The sequence below is a fragment of the Sinohyriopsis cumingii genome, chromosome 11 (assembly GCF_028554795.1).
Source record: "Sinohyriopsis cumingii isolate HCF-2022 chromosome 11, ASM2855479v2, whole genome shotgun sequence".
Taxonomy (NCBI): domain Eukaryota; kingdom Metazoa; phylum Mollusca; class Bivalvia; order Unionida; family Unionidae; genus Sinohyriopsis; species Sinohyriopsis cumingii.
In genome coordinates this window covers 39,046,671-39,066,486 of record NC_142971.1, presented here as the reverse complement: position 1 = coordinate 39,066,486, position 19,816 = coordinate 39,046,671, and the positions used below count along the sequence as shown (strand labels likewise).

The following is a 19,816-nucleotide window of genomic DNA, read 5'->3' as shown; positions in this document are numbered from 1 at the left end:
GTAATGACAACTGGGAGACCATCGAGCATGTTCCAGGTAGGCCGAATCTTGTGGTTCCAATGGTGAAGTGACACACCGCAACTGAAGCACTTGACTTTATCCCCTTCGTCCAAGTAGAAAAATCTGGCTCTGGCTAATTCTTTGGGGGTCGATCCTCCCAGATACTTAGGCCATTTTCCTTTGAATGATTGAAGACGATTTTCAAAGTCGCATTATTCAGGCAAACGCACAGGGAACGAATATTCGTCTTTCACAGGTTCGTTTCGATGAGGGTAGAGTGACATCGATAGGAGTTTGCTCAAGGCTGGATGACATCCGTAGGGTGGTAGACGTGAAGGTTGATATCCACATTGACCATGAAACCCAGCAAAGTGTCCAAGAGGACGAGTAGCATCGCTTTCGCATCCATCAAGTTTGACACGCACAGCATCACTTTCCATGATAGGGGTAGTAAGAACAAAGTCACTTTCCATGATAGGGGTAGTAAGAACAAAGTTCCCATGATGGTTTACGGCATCGCTAAGGTCACAGCGTACAGCATCGCTCACATCGCAAGGCTCACAATCGCATTCGTCTGCAAATTCCGTTACGCAATTACAATGGTAACCGCATGGACACTTGCAGTTTCCTTCCGGACATTTCCCGTCGCAATGCATAGGTCTTATCCATCCAATATTAGTCACACTATGGGAAGTTAAAACTTTTTTACAATCCCCAAACTGGAACAATGTCTCTTTCAAAGTATTCATCTTGTTCGCTTGGTCTTGGTAGTCACAATGAACTATCGATCTTGCCTATGGTCCCTTTTTATATACAGACCAATACCGACGTGTCCATAAGGCAAAGTGAAGTGATTGGGAAGTCGCACTCGCTTCTGGTACACGATTTGATAAACTTTTTCTAAGGCTGGACTGACGATTTGGTGAGTGGGGAAACGTACAATCTTGTTTGGCTGGTAGGTGGTCAGGTTAAAGTTTTCATCTTCTCCGGACTGCAAGGCTTCTTTCAATACGCCAAAGTTCACCACTCGACTGGTACGATAATTCAGAGTCAATCCTTTCACTTTACACTCCGTGTGCACTTCTCCTTGTTTGTCCCCGTATTCGTAGCCGTAAGTTTTCGGACCGCCACTCGCGAAACTTAAAATTTTCTCGTCGGGGTGCTCGTCTGTCCAGGCTCCTAAACGGTCTCCTTCGATGTCAGGGTGATGTTGATCCGTGCGCTCGATGTAGATACAACTGTCCGTGTCAAAGTACAGGACACGTTCCCCTAACAGTTCTAAACTTTCGTACAATTTTACGCGAGCATGAGCTGTCACGTAAGCCGCAATGATGACATTTCCAAATTCGTCGGCTTCTACAAAGTCCAGATCTTCTTCATAATTACTAAGATCAAATACTCGCGAACGACGTCCACTTGTTTCATGTATTTGGTTTTGTCGTGAATCATCTGAAAGTAGCCAGAAGGTTCTGTCAAATACTCCGTCTTGGGTAAACACGGTCGTTGTGCCATTTTACCCCACAAGCAATTTGACATCACTTTGGCAAACGATCGCCTTCCTTCGTTTTTCTCGATGTGATCTAAAGTGATGCCTTCTTGTGCCCAGTATTTCTCTTTGAATGTCTTTTGGTCTTCGGGAGTGTGACACCAGGAAGGATAGCCACTGGTTTCTTGCTTTAGTTTCAAAAAGGCATCCACGTAGTCGGCGAAAATGCCTTTCTGCGTGGGGTCACCCTTGTGGTATTGTTGTGTCTTGGGTAAGTGACAAATTTCGTACACTTCTAACAGTTGGTATCCCATGCCCAGAGCTTTGAACAATTCCACGCTAACCCACGTCTCCGTCAAGGTGCGTTCTTCCTGAGTGTGCTAACAAGGCTGGTCTTGGTTGCACGTTTCTGCACAAGTACGGCACAAGGGAAACATCAGCTGGCCGTGGCAATGGTGAGGTAGCACGGGATGGTACAAGTCCGTGGGAGGTAAAACTTTGCACTTGATCAGACCTTCGTATTGTCGAATGTTTTTCAGGTCGATGTGTTCCGTTAGCAATCGCGGGTGCCCTGCAGGAAAGCAACAATATTTGCACACGTAGGGATACAGCGAACACACGTTCAAGTATTTGATTTCTTCTCCTTTCTCTTCATTGGCTTGGTACAGCAAACACGTGGCATTGGTTCTTCCTCCGTACAAACTATCTCTCGGGTTCAGTGGGTCCATGAACTTGTAACTTTCCACGAGACGTTTAAACTCGGGATCGATTTTCAAACGGTGATCGTACTCGTGTTCCCACATTTCCACCACTTGGCATCCCTGCTGTTCTAACTTCAAGCGTCGCTGACAAGTGTCCTCGTATAAGTCTTCCATGGTTCGGTGTAAAAACTGATTTTTAGTGCAACGATCAGGGTAACAGACGGGACATCCGTGAAATAAGCAACCGTTAAACTCGTACACGATCTTGGGGTTTTCTAAGTTCCAGCCATCGACCGAATACGTTCCGATGGTCTTTTCACTCCCTCCGTTGCGGGCATGCTGAATCCTTTTGTCTTCCTTGTCGCACAAGTAATGTAACCAGCGTAGGGCTTTGACCGAGTATTGACGTTTGACATAGTTGGTCGTTTGAGGACTGATGACAGCCACGGTGTTTTCAGTCATGAATCGTTGTCGGTAGACTAAGGAACATGCTTTGGTAATGGTGCAAGCTTATTTCAAAGGATCGACCCCTCCGTGTTCCATGAACAGTTCTCGAAATTCTCCACAGCAACGCCGTAAAATGTCCACGTCGGAACGACAATACTTTATCATTTCTTCCTGAAAGTCAAAAGGGTCTGAGGCATGAGCCTGGTACCAAGCATAGAAAGCTTCTCGTTGTTCGGTACGCATGTTGTCGGGGTCGTAATAGTGAGCCTCAGGCAAATGGGGTAGAACGGCGTGTTGATTGGCTTCGGTTTTGAAAAAGTGTGGAAAGTACCCTTTAGCTTTTTCTGTCATTCCAAACGTTTTAGGCATTCATCTCAAAGGCGTGGCCAAATAGCTCATCGAATCTTTAAACTGTACTTGTCCCACTTGCATGAAAATGATTTTGGCTCCGTTCAAAGTGACTTTAGGACGTTCGGTGCCGTATTCTGTATAGTATCTGAGAAGAAACTGTCCATCGTATCCGGAGAAATTGTGAGCCATCACCGTGGCATGACGATGACAATCTCCGTAACGTTCGATGTCCTCTTGGCTCCATGTCTTGTCGATGAGGTCTAAGACCCATCAGGCAAAATCCACCAACGTGTTCGGTCCCCGAAAGATTTTTTCACGTCCTCCAGGAATCTTGCTGCAGTGAGGGCAATGGCTGAAGATAGGTTTTTGAATGCACTTCTCACACGCTCGATGAACCACGCAGAAATTAGGAATGTGAATGCCAGTCTCTTGCATGCATTCGAAATCGAAAAAGATGAAATCGCCTTTCTTCTTCTTGTGACCATCATCTTTCTCTTGTTGGGGTTGATATTTTTGCATGTAGCATTGGTATTCCAATTCCACGATTTGGTGACAAATGTGATATTTTTTCTTTCCTCGACATACGTGTACCTTGGCACTATTGGTACATATGCCTTGTCCACACGTAGGGAACAATCTCAGGAGTTGACAAGTACATTTCTGCTGTGAACCGTGTGTCTTGAGATGTTTTTGGTAACAGGCAGGGCTGACAAACGTGCGCAGACAAGTAGGACAATGCACTCTTTCTTGTCCTTTGTCCAGACAGGGTTGAGAGGCCATACATCCTGAGCATTTCGATCCGCAATGTTTGTGTTGCTCTCGATTGTTATAGCCATAGTCACATTTCTCACAGTAATAACCATATCCCAGGAATGCGGTGACACTGGTAATGGTATCGAAATGTTCATCGTGATGATAGAGATGAATGTATTTTCCATCTTTAAAATCTTGACCTCTAAACAACAGAGATCCGCGCACTTCTTGAGGGTGCACTTTCAATGTGTAGCGTGGAACTAGGACATCTTGCAATTTTTGCATTTCAGGAATGCCACAGGGTGTGTCTCTGGACAGACCGGCTTGTTGTAACAGGAGTTCTGCTTCATTTCGTTGTTTGGCTCGGTCAGATTGTCGAATAGTTTTCCAGGCTCTTTTCCATTCTGCCGTTTCGTTCTTGTTGGCATAGGTTCGTCCCACCACGATAGCCCTGGCTAAACACATCTGGTCTTGAGAATTGTGAATTTGAACGAGGCTTGTTTTGGTGCTGCGAAGGCCGTTCACCAATAACACCTTTTTGGGACCAGTCCCTTGAGGAGAAGAGACGTGGTTCATGGACAGTGTCACTTTTCCATCGGTAATGTCAAACTGGTCATTCGATTGTTGCACGTGTTGAATCTTGTCCATGACTTTGGAAGGGGTCAATTCTGCGGGACTGCTAAACTCGATCCAAACAGGGGATTTCAAACCGTCGTGTTCTATGGAAAGTCTCAAGCGATCGTTTTCTTTGGGTTGACATTGTCGCTTGAGTTTGGTGAGCAAAGAATCACACATCTCGGTGATGAACCCTTCTGGTTTCTCCAATGGTACGTCGGCCTTGAAATCTTTAAACTTCACCCTGTAAGTGTAAGCCGTGGTTCTAAATTTTCTAGAGGAGCGCTTTTCCGTCTCTAGAATGTGATAGTACTTTTCAGGGTTAACTGGAGAAGACTCTCTGGGTTTGGATTCTGGTTCACTCATGTCCTCTTCAAAATCACTGGCATGAATTTGTGCCAAGACTTCAGCAATGGTACGAGGCGATAGATCACGTTTCTGCCTCTTACTTTCTTCTTCTCCTTTCTTCACGAATGAATTGGATTGTTTCATCTTGACTGCAAAAAAGTCAAATGACTAAAGTTTAAACACCATGGGTTACGTTATATCCATGACAGACCAGCGTATATAAAGTGTGTGTGTCTTATCCTTCCACTATTCATTTCACTCTCAAACCGAGCAGAACAATGGACGAGACTACACAGATCGAACTTTTCATCAGAGCTTTGCGAGGGGTCATCAGAAAATTTTCTTCAGACCAGCCGACGGACTACTCACCCCCTCCCCCTCTCGAGATAAAAGTCAGGATACTTGCTATATATGTAAGAATAAAGGACATTGGTCTTCAGAGTGTCCAGACTGTCATAAAAACAAAACAGGGGTTAGAAGAGACAAAAGTCAAGATACCTGTTATCATTGTCAAGAAAAAGGACATTGGTCTCCAGATTTCCCTAAGAAACAACAGGAGCAAGAAGACGATGGGAGTTATGGAGAGGAAGAAGAGGAAGAAAGCAGACAGGTGAAGAAACAGAAACAGGAGAAAAAAAAGAAGGGAAGAAAGTGAAGATGAAGAAGAGGAAAAAACTGTGAAAGTGAAGACATTTTAAAAAAAGAATGAGTGAACAAAGACAAAGAAGAAGCCTATGAACTTTTTAAAGTGCTATGTTGTGTTGTGAATTGGATTGTAAAATTTGTATCAGAATAGACAGTCTATAAAAAGTAAGTGTCTCTTGGTTTTGATTTTTAGAATAAGAATCTACACTCACGCACTTAACCATTCACACGTACTATATGGGTAAAGAAGGGCTTTCTGAGTTTTAATTGATGTTGGCAATTGAAATACTATCTCTTTTCGAGAGAAATGGGTGGCCCTGAAAAGGGCCTTTGGGTATTTGTTGGTTTTAAACAACAAAACTTAGGAAGCAATCAACTTTAACTGCCTTAAGCCTTTGCCACGGCCAATGCCTACTTCTGGACTGCGTACACAGAAGTAATTATTCCTATAGAGGGGTTGATGCAGGTGTTTCTATGCATATTAATGTTTAACTGATTACACAGAAGTAATTATTCCTATAGAGGGGTTGATGCAGGTGTTTCTGTGCATATTAATGTTTAACTGATTACACAAAAGTAATTATTCCTATAGAGGGGTTGATGCAGGTGTTTCTATGCATATTAATGTTTAATTGATTACACAGAAGTAATTATTCCTATAGAGGGGTTGATGCAGGTGTTTCTATGCATATTAATGTTTAACTGATTACACAGAAGTAATTATTCCTATAGAGGGGTTGATGCTGGTGTTTCTATGCATATTAATGTTTAATTGATTACACAGAAGTAATTATTCCTATAGAGGGGTTGATGCAGGTGTTTCTATGCATATTAATGTTTAATTGATTACACAGAAGTAATTATTCCTATAGAGGGGTTGATGCAGGTGTTTCTATGCATGTTAATGTTTCTTTGATTATACGATAGCATATACTCCTAAAGTCTGATACAACGTGATACCCATTTTTTTTATTTTAAAAGCTGTCAATCCATCTATTACAAGTAAACAAAATGTAAGTTGTGTCATTTGTCAACTTTGCATAAGTTCAAGGAAATTGTATTTGTGAACTTTAGTGTTATAAATTTTATTAACTGGATACTATAAATACAAGATAAATTTCTGTATTAATGTAAACCTTTTCTCTAATTTCAATTCTTTCGTAATGATGAATAAAATGATTTTATTTTCAATTTCAATAATGTCTATTCAAACTTGAAAGAAAACGAAAATACTAATTCAATGTCATCATTCATCAAATGCACAGTTGTACATAAATTTAAAGGAAAAAATATGAAGGAAATAATTTTGTTGTATTCATTTTTCCGTCTTTTCGTGTAATTCCGGTACCCTTTAGTATATTTTTATATATAATAATCAGTGATATTAAACAATGTATGATGTCCATTCTGACCAGGATTAAAGCAGTGGCACAGCGCCTCCTATAGCTAAATAGCATCAATAGGTACAGACAACTGTAGATTTTCAAAATACCTGAATCTATGAAAGTTTCTTTGGGGCCATTTTGTATATTCTTACCTTCATCAGAAAAAAAAGCTGGATTAATGTCTACAGTAATATCTTATTATGTTAAGTTTTACTGATCTTTAACCCCTACCTACCACTTAGGTTCTATCTCCAGTTGTAATAGACTGTTACTGTACGTACAGAATGGTTTCATCCATGACAACATTGCTATTGTGTAATACATGCATTTAAATGTTTTTATATAATAAAAATACAAGCAGTCATATAATATGATAAACTTTTGATGTCATCATAATGTTTGTTGCCATTATTTCGAACAGGTGCTCCGGCATTAAGGGTTCAGTATTGGATTACAAGGTGTCACAATACACTTCATATAATCTTAAGAAAAAAAGCAAACAGTGATCTTAAATGCATGTAAAATGTAAAGTATAATAATTTTCAGCAATAATGCGCAGATAATAAACTGGAATATGAACTCAAATCACCACTTGACTAGATTTGGTTTAATAGAAAATTGGTCTCTGGAAAATTTCTGATAAATTTCAATATTCACTGTATATTGTTTCTCAATATGATAACATTAACAGTTTTCATGACATACGAACCCCATATCCTAGTGTTTCAAATTATATATAAACTCAGGTTTTGCTACGTTTTACATCATTATAATATCTGAGCAAGTACGTGCCAATTAAGCCTTTTTATTTCAAAAGAAAATTCAAGCTCTTTTTCTGTAAATGATGTTACAAGTGCCAACACTTTTGTGGACGATTGACTAAGGAACTGCTTTAATATCGATAAACGTGTAAACAGTGAGGTAGGAGGAGGTGGAGGAGGAGGAGGTGTAACTGTTAAAGGGAAGTATGAAACAGAATTGGATTCTTTCAATGCATTTGAATTTTTCTTTCAATGAACTTGGCATTTTTAATATACCAAGGACGGCATTCGTAAAGTCTAGGGCAGTGGTCTCAAACACTCGTCCCGCGGGCGGCATGCATCCTGCCAAGCCGTATCCTGTGGCCAGCAAAATGATTGGCGTCAGAAGGTGTCATGAGAGATAACAAAGGTGGTGCGACCCTTGGGTCATCGAAAATGCCCTCATGCAGCCCTCAGGGTGGTTTGAGTTTGAGACTCCTAGTATAGGGCATTCTCCTGAATCTATCCCCTGTCGGAAAAGTTTGTGCAGCCTTAACCACTGTCACCTAGAAGCACGGAATGAGAATCAATTCGAATTATTTTCATACGCCTTATTTGTACAAACCATGGTTCCGAAACTAGTACCGTGGCAATTGCCTGAGAGCCATCGCATTGATGTTTGATTCATTTAAGAGAAACAATGTAAGCACAATAACAAGGAAAGATCACACACACACACACACACACACACACACACACGAGACGAAGGAAAATAACGTCAACATTTGGCACTCGTATTTCCAGCAGCAGCTGTAAGGCTGGGCAGAGAAAAATACATTCGGTGAGGGAACTGGAAACACATTTTAAGGCCTCATATTTACACAAATCTTATGAAGAATAAATTTAATTGAATCTTGTAACGTTCTGTGCTTTGGTTTTTAGCCGTACCGTTTTTTCTCAAATATTGTTTCCTTTTGCTTTTATATGAATTAATGGTTTTTTTTTACACTTTACAATGAATTATGTTTAAAGTAATCATTTTTTGTTCAACCTGTCGAAGTTGCATGTAAGACGAATTCAAACGTTTGTTTATAATTTGCTTTGCTAGGTAGGAATCTTTACAGCATGCCTGTCCTCTTATGTAGTAATTAAAAATTGTTTTATTCATTTCATACACATTTTGGAATAGCATCAGAGTACTTTTAAGTGTTTTTCTTGTTATACAGGACACATATTTTGGCACTGTGCTTTCGATCCATTCAGCTCATCGTGCATCATATTTGAAGTTGAGAAAATTCTAAATTCGACAAATGCTTTATATAACCTGTTTTTGTTTGTTCTTTATATTCTTTTCCACTTATTCTGTCTTTATTCTTTCCTTTCCTACTTTGTTGCATGTTCTCTCTCATGCTTTTTCCCCACTTTTTGAGATGAATCTCCCAAATCGAAATACAATGAATGAAAAATAAATCTTTATTTTGATAGCAAACAGAAAAATACATGAAGCAGAACTGGGAGAAACATGTTCCTGGAAAACGAAATGACTTTCCCCTGAATGAGTACGCCCGTCTTATAAAGGGATGGAACATTTTAGTCGTGATTGGAGATATTTGCACTCTAACTGGTACAGTAGGTGGTGCCTTCACGATAGACGTAAGTAAAATGCAAGCGCCTTGCTGTAACAAATGTAAAGAAGTTTCATAAACATTTAAATTGTAGTAAGGGTTATAGATTCCTCGTCTTAAGTATGACAAGGTTTAGCTAATTCAAATCCCATATAATTTAATATTAATATAATATAAATATAAATAATTTCTTCCTTAGGTTGGCATCCAAACCGCACACGTTTCGATTCATTAGAGTTATAGAAAAAAAGGTTTTCAGTCTAGAAATAAAAGTGTTTCACAGCATTCGTTTGCGTCTCGTGTTTCCAAGCGGGGCACTCCCTGGTAAACACCTAATAACATAGCCTCACACTAAACATTATGGGCCATAACGAGGATCAGAGACACAGATATATGGAAGAGACGAATCTATATTCAGTGGCAAGGGTGCCTAAAGCGTGTCTTAGTGAACGGACCGGCTGAGAGGAGAAGTTTGCGAGAAGAAATGTGAAGCAGTGTGATATCTCCTAACCCTCTTGGTTATCAACCCCAACGCCCACCTAATTCTCCAGAAATAGAGATACTGTTAAAAATAACCGATACACCTAATTCTCTAGAAACAGAGTTACTATTAAAAATCACCGATACACCTAATTCTCTAGAAATATAGATGCTATTAAAAATCACCGATACACCTAATTCTCTAGAAATATAGATGCTATTAAAAATCACCGATACACCTAATTCTCTAGAAATAGAGATACTATTAAAAAGTCACTGATTCACCTAATTCTCTAGAAATAGATACTATTAAAAATCACTGATACACCTAATTTTCTAGAAATATCACTGATACACCTAATTTTCTAGAAATATAGATGCTATTACAAGTCACTGATACACCTAATTCTTGTGAAATATAGATGCTATTAAAAATCACAGATACACCTAATTCTCTAGAAATATAGATGCTATTAAAAATCACTGATTCACCTAATTCTCTAGAAATCACTGATACGCGTAACTCTAGAAATAGAGATACTATTAAAAATCACTGATACACCTAATTCTCTAGAAATATAGATGCTATTAAAAATCACTGATACACCTAATTCTCTAGAAATATAGATGCTATTAAAAATCACCGATACACCTAATTCTGTAGAAATATAGATGCTATTAAAAATCACTGATACGCCTAATTCTCTAGAAATATGGATGCTATTAAAAATCACTGATTCACCTAATTCTCTAGTAATCACTGATACGCGTAATTCTCTAAAAATATAGATGCTATGAAAAATCACTGATACACCTAATTCTCTAGAAATAGAATTCCTATTAAAAATCACTGATACACCTAATTCTCTAGAAATATAGATGCTATTAAAAATCACCGATACACCTAATTCTGTAGAAATATAGATGCTATTAAAAATCACCGATACACCTAATTCTCTAGGAATAGATACTATTAAAAATCACTGATACACCTAATTCTCTAGAAATAGATACTATTAAAAATCACTGATACACCTAATTCTCTAGAAATAGATACTATTAAAAATCACTGATACACCTAATTCTGTAGAAATATAGATGCTATTAAAAATCACTGATTCACCTAATTCTCTAGAAATCACTGATACGCGTAACTCTAGAAATAGAGATACTATTAAAAATCACTGATACACCTAATTCTCTAGAAATATAGATGCTATTAAAAATCACTGATACACCTAATTCTGTAGAAATATAGATGCTATTAAAAATCACTGATACACCTAATTCTCTAGAAATATAGATGCTATTAAAAATCACCGATACACCTAATTCTGTAGAAATATAGATGCTATTAAAAATCACTGATACGCCTAATTCTCTAGAAATATGGATGCTATTAAAAATCACTGATTCACCTAATTCTCTAGTAATCACTGATACGCGTAATTCTCTAAAAATATAGATGCTATGAAAAATCACTGATACACCTAATTCTCTAGAAATAGAATTCCTATTAAAAATCACTGATACACCTAATTCTCTAGAAATATAGATGCTATTAAAAATCACTGATACACCTAATTCTGTAGAAATATAGATGCTATTAAAAATCACCGATACACCTAATTCTGTAGAAATATAGATGCTATTAAAAATCACCGATACACCTAATTCTCTAGGAATAGATACTATTAAAAATCACTGATACACCTAATTCTCTAGAAATATAGATGCTATTAAAAATCACTGATACACCTAATTCTCTAGAAATAGATACTATTAAAAATCACTGATACACCTAATTCTCTAGAAATATAGATGCTATTAAAAATCACTGATACACCTAATTCTCTAGAAATAGATACTATTAAAAATCGCTGATACACCTAATTCTCTAGAAATAGATACTATTAAAAATCACTGATACACCTAATTCTGTAGAAATATAGATGCTATTAAAAATCACCGATACACCTAATTCTCTAGAAATAGATACTATTAAAAATCACTGATACACCTAATTCTCTAGAAATATAGATGCTATTAAAAATCACTGATACACCTAATTCTCTAGAAATAGATACTATTAAAAACCGCTGATACACCTAATTCTCTAGAAATAGATACTATTAAAAATCACTGATACACCTAATTCTCTAGAAATAGATACTATTAAAAAGCACTGATACAAATCGGCGTGTTTTTATTTCTATGTCTATGTCAGCAGCTGTGTTTACAGTCAAACTAATACGTATAAGTCCCTAGGTTATGTTTGTGGGTACAGTGTGTATATAAACACTCCTAACCTTGCCTTGCTTGTGTGTGATAGTGAGTGTATATTTAATTCTTCTTTATTTACATCCTACCCACTCTCTTGTGTGGTAGTATATTTGTGTGTTTGTAAGTATAATCGTTGGTTAGTCCGTGTTGGGAATGTAGTCACTACATAGGGCGTGTTGGATAGACTCCTAGACTACTATAGCGTTCGAAGCATGTTAAACTTATGGACATTTTTAGCGTAGGATTTCTCGTAGACCCCTATACCGTCCTACGATGTACTACAATGTAAACCTACGTAGACCCATAAGCATCCCACACTACTGAAAATTAAGAAATCTCTATTTCGCGAAGTTTAGAATAAGCAAAGTACGAAATAATTACGTACAGGCAACAACTTTCATTGCACATGCGTGGGCCAAGGATCAGGACATTTGAGACGGAAGGGATACTGAAGTAACTCGCATTAGTTTAGAAAATCCAAAAGAAATCCAGATCTTGTATCCTCGTCCTAATTTCTGTCATAATAGCCGCAAAGTACTGCATGTAATTCCCTGTACTGAATTAGCAAGACTTTTTCACCTATAGCCATAGCGAACGTTCTGTGATATTGTTTAAGTTATGAAAATGTACATTTAGGTGAAATGGACACTTAACAAATTTGACGTATACGCTATTTGGCTGGGGCTCGGATGTCTTATTTGCTGGATTTGCCTTGCTCGTTATATTCACTTCAACAAGAAGTTCCATGTGAGTGTAGAACATCACCATCATTATGATCTCTATCTGTCTGTCTGTCTCTGTCTCTCTTTTCTCTCTCTCTAACTCTCTCTCTTATATATATATATATATATATATATATATATATATATATATATATATATATATATATATATATATATATATATATATATATATATATATATATAATGGAATGGCTTCTAGATATTTCGATATTTACTATTACCCTCCGTGAATATATAGGACTTTTCTTTAGCATTTTAAGAAAGAAAATTAACCTCCAATTCAAAAATTTCATACCCTATTTGGTTTTATACCCTTTTCTATCTTTGCACGAAAATGGATTCATAGATATTTGTTAAATTAAAGGCATTAATAGCATATGTGATTTCATCCATTTTATCAGTGGCGCGAAAATTTGTATTTGAATATTACACCCACAACGCATAGATTTTTTTAAGCGATACCACCACTGATGTTTAGCATTGGGAGCAAATTTATTTCCTCAAGTTTTTCATATATGCGGATGTTTTCGCGAAAATGTTTTGGTTTGCTTAAAGTTATGATCTTTCTTGGCAGCTGCTTTTCAAGACGATGTACCACGCAATCCCTCACGTTCTTGCATATTTAATATGCGTCTGCCTTCTTTTCGTCGGCTTTACCTTATGTGGATATATTGTGTTCGGTCCTTATCACATCAAGGTAACAATACGATTTTAGTCTCTCAAATTTAACATAATTTGTTTAACGTCAATTTTACAGCAAGCTCTGACTAATAATATTACGATATCTCAGATGTTTAGGTGGAGATCTGAGATGTCACTGAGGTTAACATTAAAGGGCATCTCAGAAGAAAACCAGTGACTTTGGGAGGTCGATGTGTAAGAGTTACCAGTGAGGTTCGTAAGGATCAAACATGGAGCGCAGAGACGCAAAGGAATACTAAAATATAGCATGGAAAATACAGATGTTAGATTTATGTTTGTTCTATTTTATTCAAAGAGATCTATATGCAGTAGCGGAGTAAGCGAATAACCGCTATCATGAAACTGGGCGATTTTGATATATTTCCATTTACAGATACCTGAATAGACTTCTTTTACAATGTGCGCGACGGAAGAGTTGCCGTTCTTGATATCATTCACTCAAAATAAAAACCAGGCTATCACTTCTGTGTGTACATTGTTTACACTGACCCGGAAATGGAGACAGGTCTTTTAAATAGTTGCTAGAGTTTGAAGGAAATATTAATGCTTCCTATTCAAATGAACTGTTTCAGTGTTACTTTTAACCAAACAAATAGTTTTTTGGCAGTTGAATCAAACATTGTAATGCAATTGCAAATGAATAGCCCTGTACTGACCACTCAGAGTGGTTCATTCAACAGTCCACACGCCATTCCACCAGAAGATTTCCATGTTGCGTATCATTGCACTAGTAATAGCAGCACTTGCCACGTATCCAGGACATAAATTTAAATTTCCCAGAAAAGAATGAATTAGAAATCTCCTCACAGTCAATATACACTTTGTTAGAACTATGAACTCGGTATTGTACTGTACCGTAACGTTGTCTACCATAGAAATTATCCGTATAAAAGATATCAATTACTTATTGTTATTTTCACAGGACATTCTTCGAAGAAATGTGATAATACAGTTACAATATCAGATGCTTTTATGTTTCTATTTATCATGTGTAGAACTTGTGTCTTTATAGTCGATTTTTCCCAGCCGCCCTCATTAACATATTCATATTAATATTAATGCACGGTGTTTACAAATAATAGCACGTGTCTCCAGATACTCGTGGTGCAATACTTCCAAACGTAACAATTATAACTTATGTCTTGATGCTTTTGATGCTTCTTTCCTAAGAAAGGTATATATATATATATATATATATATATATATATATATATATATATATATATATATATATATATATATATATATATATATAGCTAGATTCTACTTAGGTAATGAATCAGATTTTCATAAAAGAGTACAAGACCTGATGACATTTATGCAAATTGAGAGGCAATACTAGTACCTGATTAATACTGTATGTGTTGAATCTGCTAACTATTTTGCAAAATTGATGGGGTATTTTAATTTGATTGGAAAAACTGGGTGAAAACATAATCCATGATGGTGTTTCTACCAAGACAAGGGAATCACAGTAGCGGGGTAAATTTATTTTTTTTCTCCAAACAGAGCAGACTCTCGTGGAGAGATAGATAATATAACCCCGCGACTAGGATTTCCATGTCTAGGTGCAAACCCCAACATAGATTCTATCAATAATGTGCATGTTTTGGTTATATTAATTCAAACCGGAATAAGAGTTATTTCTGGTGATAAAGACATGTATTATACGAACACGACTCATTGCGTAATGTAAATGCGTGATGGAATCGTTGTAAGCTATATCAGATATATTTTACTTTTCCAACTATTCAATCCTTTTTAACTTCAAACTTCGTGCCAGTATTATTTTGATTCATATAGTTATAAAGGAGCTATCATTTTTAATGCTGTTGCATATTAATTTGTGTTGCAAAATTGGACAATTGACATGAGAAATGAAGCATTGACAATTAATAGTTGCTGATTCTTAAGTTAAATATTGAACTTTAAAAAGTATTTTCGTTATTTTAGTTTAAGTTATAAATATTTTATTTAAAGATTTTCCTCATCGTTCAAAATGTAATGCGTAATGCGAAATGTAATTTCTATACACGAAATATAATTATGCCTGTGAAAGAGAACTCGGTTTGCGAAATGAAATCAAAAACGTGTAATGCTTTGAATTCCTATTTGAAACTAACATTTTTTTCTGTTATGTTGCTAATAAATGTATCTACTGTAAGAAGAATACTAAACCTAAGTACAAACAAACCTTCACTTCATATGCCAAATTTTCATTTCTCATCACGAATGCTGTATTCATTACGTTTGTGTAACTGTATAATGGTTAGTATTTTGTTTATAATGGAAGTAAATAATGTATTACCAATTAAAACATTCGGTAAAGGTAAAGAAAAACAAAAAACAAATAAACATGATCACAATATTGTTTGTTACCCTGCATACATAATCGATTCATGTGTGTGCTTGTGTGTATTCTTGACTACTTGTCGCCCACCTAACACTATTACCGAGATCCAAATGTATGCCAGTTTTTTAGCACAATGTATCAAACTAAATCACCTTGTTATGAAATGTATGAAGAAATCTAACACCGTAGAAGCTTCTGATACATACAAAGTGGCAGGGAAATACTTAAACTAGTGACGAAACAAATACCTCATTTCATGAAACATGCAACATGCATCGAAAAGATAGAGATTTCCTGCAAGAAAACATTGTATAATTAAACAAAGTTATGATTTAGCAAAACGGAAAGTTATTTGTTTTTGATTCGAATAAATTACTAGTTTATTCTTAATATTTCTAGGGAACTCATGAAACCTTAAAAAACAATGGTATGTCCCAAATGAAAATGTGCTATAACGTTATGGAACCTAACATTAATGGTGTGCTGTATTAGGAAAATTATCTGGTTTTCAGCAAGACGATATTCAGTTTCACATGCTGAAATTCCATTTTAAGGTGTATGATTTTATTAATTGATTCACTTAAGAAAATCAGAAACTGTCAGTCGTTATTGCTTATATTTGAAGCTGTAAATTTTGTGTTATTTAACTGAAATGAAAATCAACATGTGTATGCATACATGTACACATAGGACCAGATAATATTAATCTCCTAGCAGTGAGTGCCTTGTTTTGGAAGTTCGAGATTTTGTGAGATAACGCGAGATTATTATTTTCAAGAATTGTGAAACTGGCCTATTCCCAATACTGGAGTACCTACATTTCTCTTAACCTTATTTCTGAATAATTTTTTGCACTACCCGTTCTTAGTCCTGGTAAATCATTGAAATGGCGCATGGATCATCTGACCGCTTGACACCACTATCCATTATTTGAAAAAGTTTCAAAATCTTTTTCTAGACGTTACAATGATTGTGCTTGTAGGAATCATGATTATTTCATCTCTATTTTAAAATGAGTGCATCTTAAAAAAATCAATAAATTTATTAACTTAACATTCCCATCAAACTTTAGTTCCAGACGATGTCAAAGACAGCGGACTCACTGTTTTCAATGATTAGCGGAGACGAAATTTACATGACGCTTGCTGCAGTCGAGGTTGATAAGTTGGGCAGTCAGGCTGTATGGTTCTTTGCCCAGATCTACCTGTGTGTATTTGTTTCCAGCTTTACCATCTTCATTCTTAACATCTTGATCGCCATCTTCAATAGCGCTTACGAAGTCATCCAGGTGAGTTATAAACTTATAAAAGCAATCGTTGACGTCATAAAACTTGTAATTCTGAGGCTGAAAATTTACTTGAGACTGGGATACATTGTCTCCTAAGTAAAGATGACACCAGCAGTAAATATCGTACTATGACTAGTATGACCCCCCCCCCCCCGGCCAAGCATTGCTGTAGGTTCTGCAAGCTTTCGCTTTTGAACGAATTAAGATATGTATCCATTGTGATATAATTTAATATGAAGGATTGTCTTGAAAACTATTGTGACTGCCAAGTCATATTTAGCAGCTGTCATCACTGAAACCTTTTGCATGATAGAGTGCTGAAGAGTTCACGGGGAGTATGGCTCATTCTCTACAAAATGATTCATAACATGTGGTCATATACGCATACTCTCTCTCTCTCTCTCTCTCTCTCTCTCTCTCTCCTACTGGCATTCATTGTGAGCGGTGAAACAATAGCGGAAACTTCCTGACCATATTCGTCCTGAAAAATGAATTATTACTGGCTATTGTTTTCGCATTCCAGATCATACATTGCCAGAAATCGTTCACCACAGTCGCTAAATCCAACGTCTGCCCATAGAATGGCATGCATTTAAAGAAACAAATTTACGTACACCATAGCTTGTTGACACTGAAAAGAGCTACAAGCCTAACTAGTTGATTTCTTTGATATAACGTGGATATAACTTTTAATTTCTAAATACTGGAACTGAATCAAACATTCCAAAACGTATAGCAAAAGCGGTACTGAACAGATATATCTACACTGAGTAATTTTGATACAAACTGCTTTGAAATGTGAAAAATCTGGAATATATAAGTTCGTCAATGAACTATTTCGTATCTCTGAGACGAGCAAAGAATCTGTGGTGTTTTGGCATAACCCTTTGCTTGTGTTCAGCCTGACACATTCTGTCGAGAAAGTACTTCTCTGACTTGAAAGTACATGGCCTATGTAGATAATCATTTTAAAACGCCTTGATGTAGTGCAACAGCAGCAGCTATACATTTATGAAGCACTTTTTTCTTTATAGAGAAAATATTCTGCGTTTTTCAGGACGAATACGAGAAACGACGAGCGGAAGAAAACAATGACCCATTACGAAGAGTTCTACACGAATTGTTACACACGGATGTCAATTTACAGGGTAGAATTGGAGAATTTCGAAACGTTTTGCGTGACATTTTAAACTGTCACGACAACGGTAACGTGTCTGATGTAGAATCTAAGCTGCTACAGGAGTTAAAAGCTATTAAAATGTGCAAAGACACGTCTAAAAAGCCGAACATAAAAGAATTCATGGAAAGCGAAGGAAAACATCTAAATAAACACTTGTCATGTTGGAAAGTGCATTGTATAATCCCAAAAGAAGACATGGAAATCTGAAAGTTTTGTATGAGCATATACGTTGTTGGAATGGTCACTGAATAGTCCAGAAGGAGCAATGAATGTATGTACATCACTATACACATTTATACTGTAGGAAAGCATATTGCATGGTCACAGAGAAACAAGTGGAAATCTGAACGTCCCATTATACACTCTTCGTGCAGGGACGTGTACGATTTAGTTGCAGATTAACGTTTTAATGCCCGAGTGAAAAGAACTCATAGATGACTGGATAAAGTAGTATTATGTGTTGAACATCAGCGTTTTGCATCATTCACACAAACCGAGCTACTATTCTGTTGTGAAGTTACAAGATATTCCATTCATAAAATTTTAAAGGTTTTGACTGCTAGGAATTTTAAAACCTACTCAAACCGTTAGCTCATTTTTATCCGTTTGATTTAATGGTTGGGGTTTTAGATAAATTTCTCAAAGAGTATGTCTATATTTATATAAATATTTTTCAATAGGCACAGCACACATACAAAATAAATAAAACATTCAAACGTGTAATATTTGTTTCAGGTACAAAATAATATAAAACTCTATTTTCGTGCTCGAAACTGTAAACTGTAAATGCATGCATACATGTATGTATGTATGTATGTATGTATGTATGTATGTATGTATGTATGTGCCGATCACAATATTACGTTGTCCTAATCAATGTTCCCATGAACAACAAATCATTATTAAGGACTATGCGATTTTTTAATTATGCAGAAAAGGACATTTAGATGTCGACTGTCAACCAGATACATATTCTCCAAACTGTAACATCTTTGTTCTTGCGTTTGTTGATGTCACTTGTTGTCAACCGGGAGACTACTCTTCATAAAGTGTCCCATTCTACCTGATTCCTGTATAGGGTGATAAGCAAATCGAGGTGTTCTAGTACATTAAACAGAAATAACGATTTATCTTTAGAAAAGTGCGTGAGGAAGCGAACGAAACTAGTTTCACCATATATGACATGAATCCCTGTTAAGGTGTGGATTGAGCACTGGTACATAATGACGCAGACATGTATCCTGACGCGTGGCCGACCAATCCTAACACTAACCTCCTAATGCTGAGCGCCAAGCCAGGCAGCTGTTAGTACCATTTTTGGTAAGTCTTTGGTATGACTCAACCGGGGTTCGAACCCACGACAATATTCTCGCTTCCAAGGCGGACGCTCTAACCACTAGGCCACCGGAGCGGTGGATTGAGATATGATATATGCTATATATCCAATCGCAATGATGCGTTGGTTATCATTAGGAGATGATCGACCACGGTGTTATTGCCCAGATCGAACTAACAATAACATAAAAAATATGAAACAGAACAACACGAGCCCCGTGTGTAAAATATAACATCTTAACTAATTACATAAACAAAATGAACATGACATTTGAATGATACAAAAACAAAATTACAAAATGTATGTGAAATGCAATTAGCAGTTCTGTTATACCAATTAAACAAATTTCATCATA

The 19,816-nt window shown here is 36.7% G+C and overlaps 1 protein-coding gene across 3 annotated transcripts in view; it reads left to right on the top strand.

Annotated features, from left to right (window-relative positions):
• LOC149787958 (mucolipin-3-like) overlaps positions 1-19,816 on the top strand; it is a 51,312-nt gene extending 31,496 nt beyond the window's left edge. For 2 of the 3 annotated variants that reach the window (XM_089974224.1, XM_089974225.1), the window contains 5 exons: positions 8,957-9,124; positions 12,496-12,606; positions 13,177-13,299; positions 16,730-16,945; positions 18,003-19,816. In XM_089974224.1, the coding sequence (XP_089830350.1) occupies positions 8,957-9,124; positions 12,496-12,606; positions 13,177-13,299; positions 16,730-16,945; positions 18,003-18,332 (948 nt within the window). In that variant the 3' untranslated portion in view covers positions 18,333-19,816. The remainder of the gene's footprint in view (positions 1-8,956; positions 9,125-12,495; positions 12,607-13,176; positions 13,300-16,729; positions 16,946-18,002) is intronic. The other variant, XM_089974226.1, reaches the window with a different exon arrangement.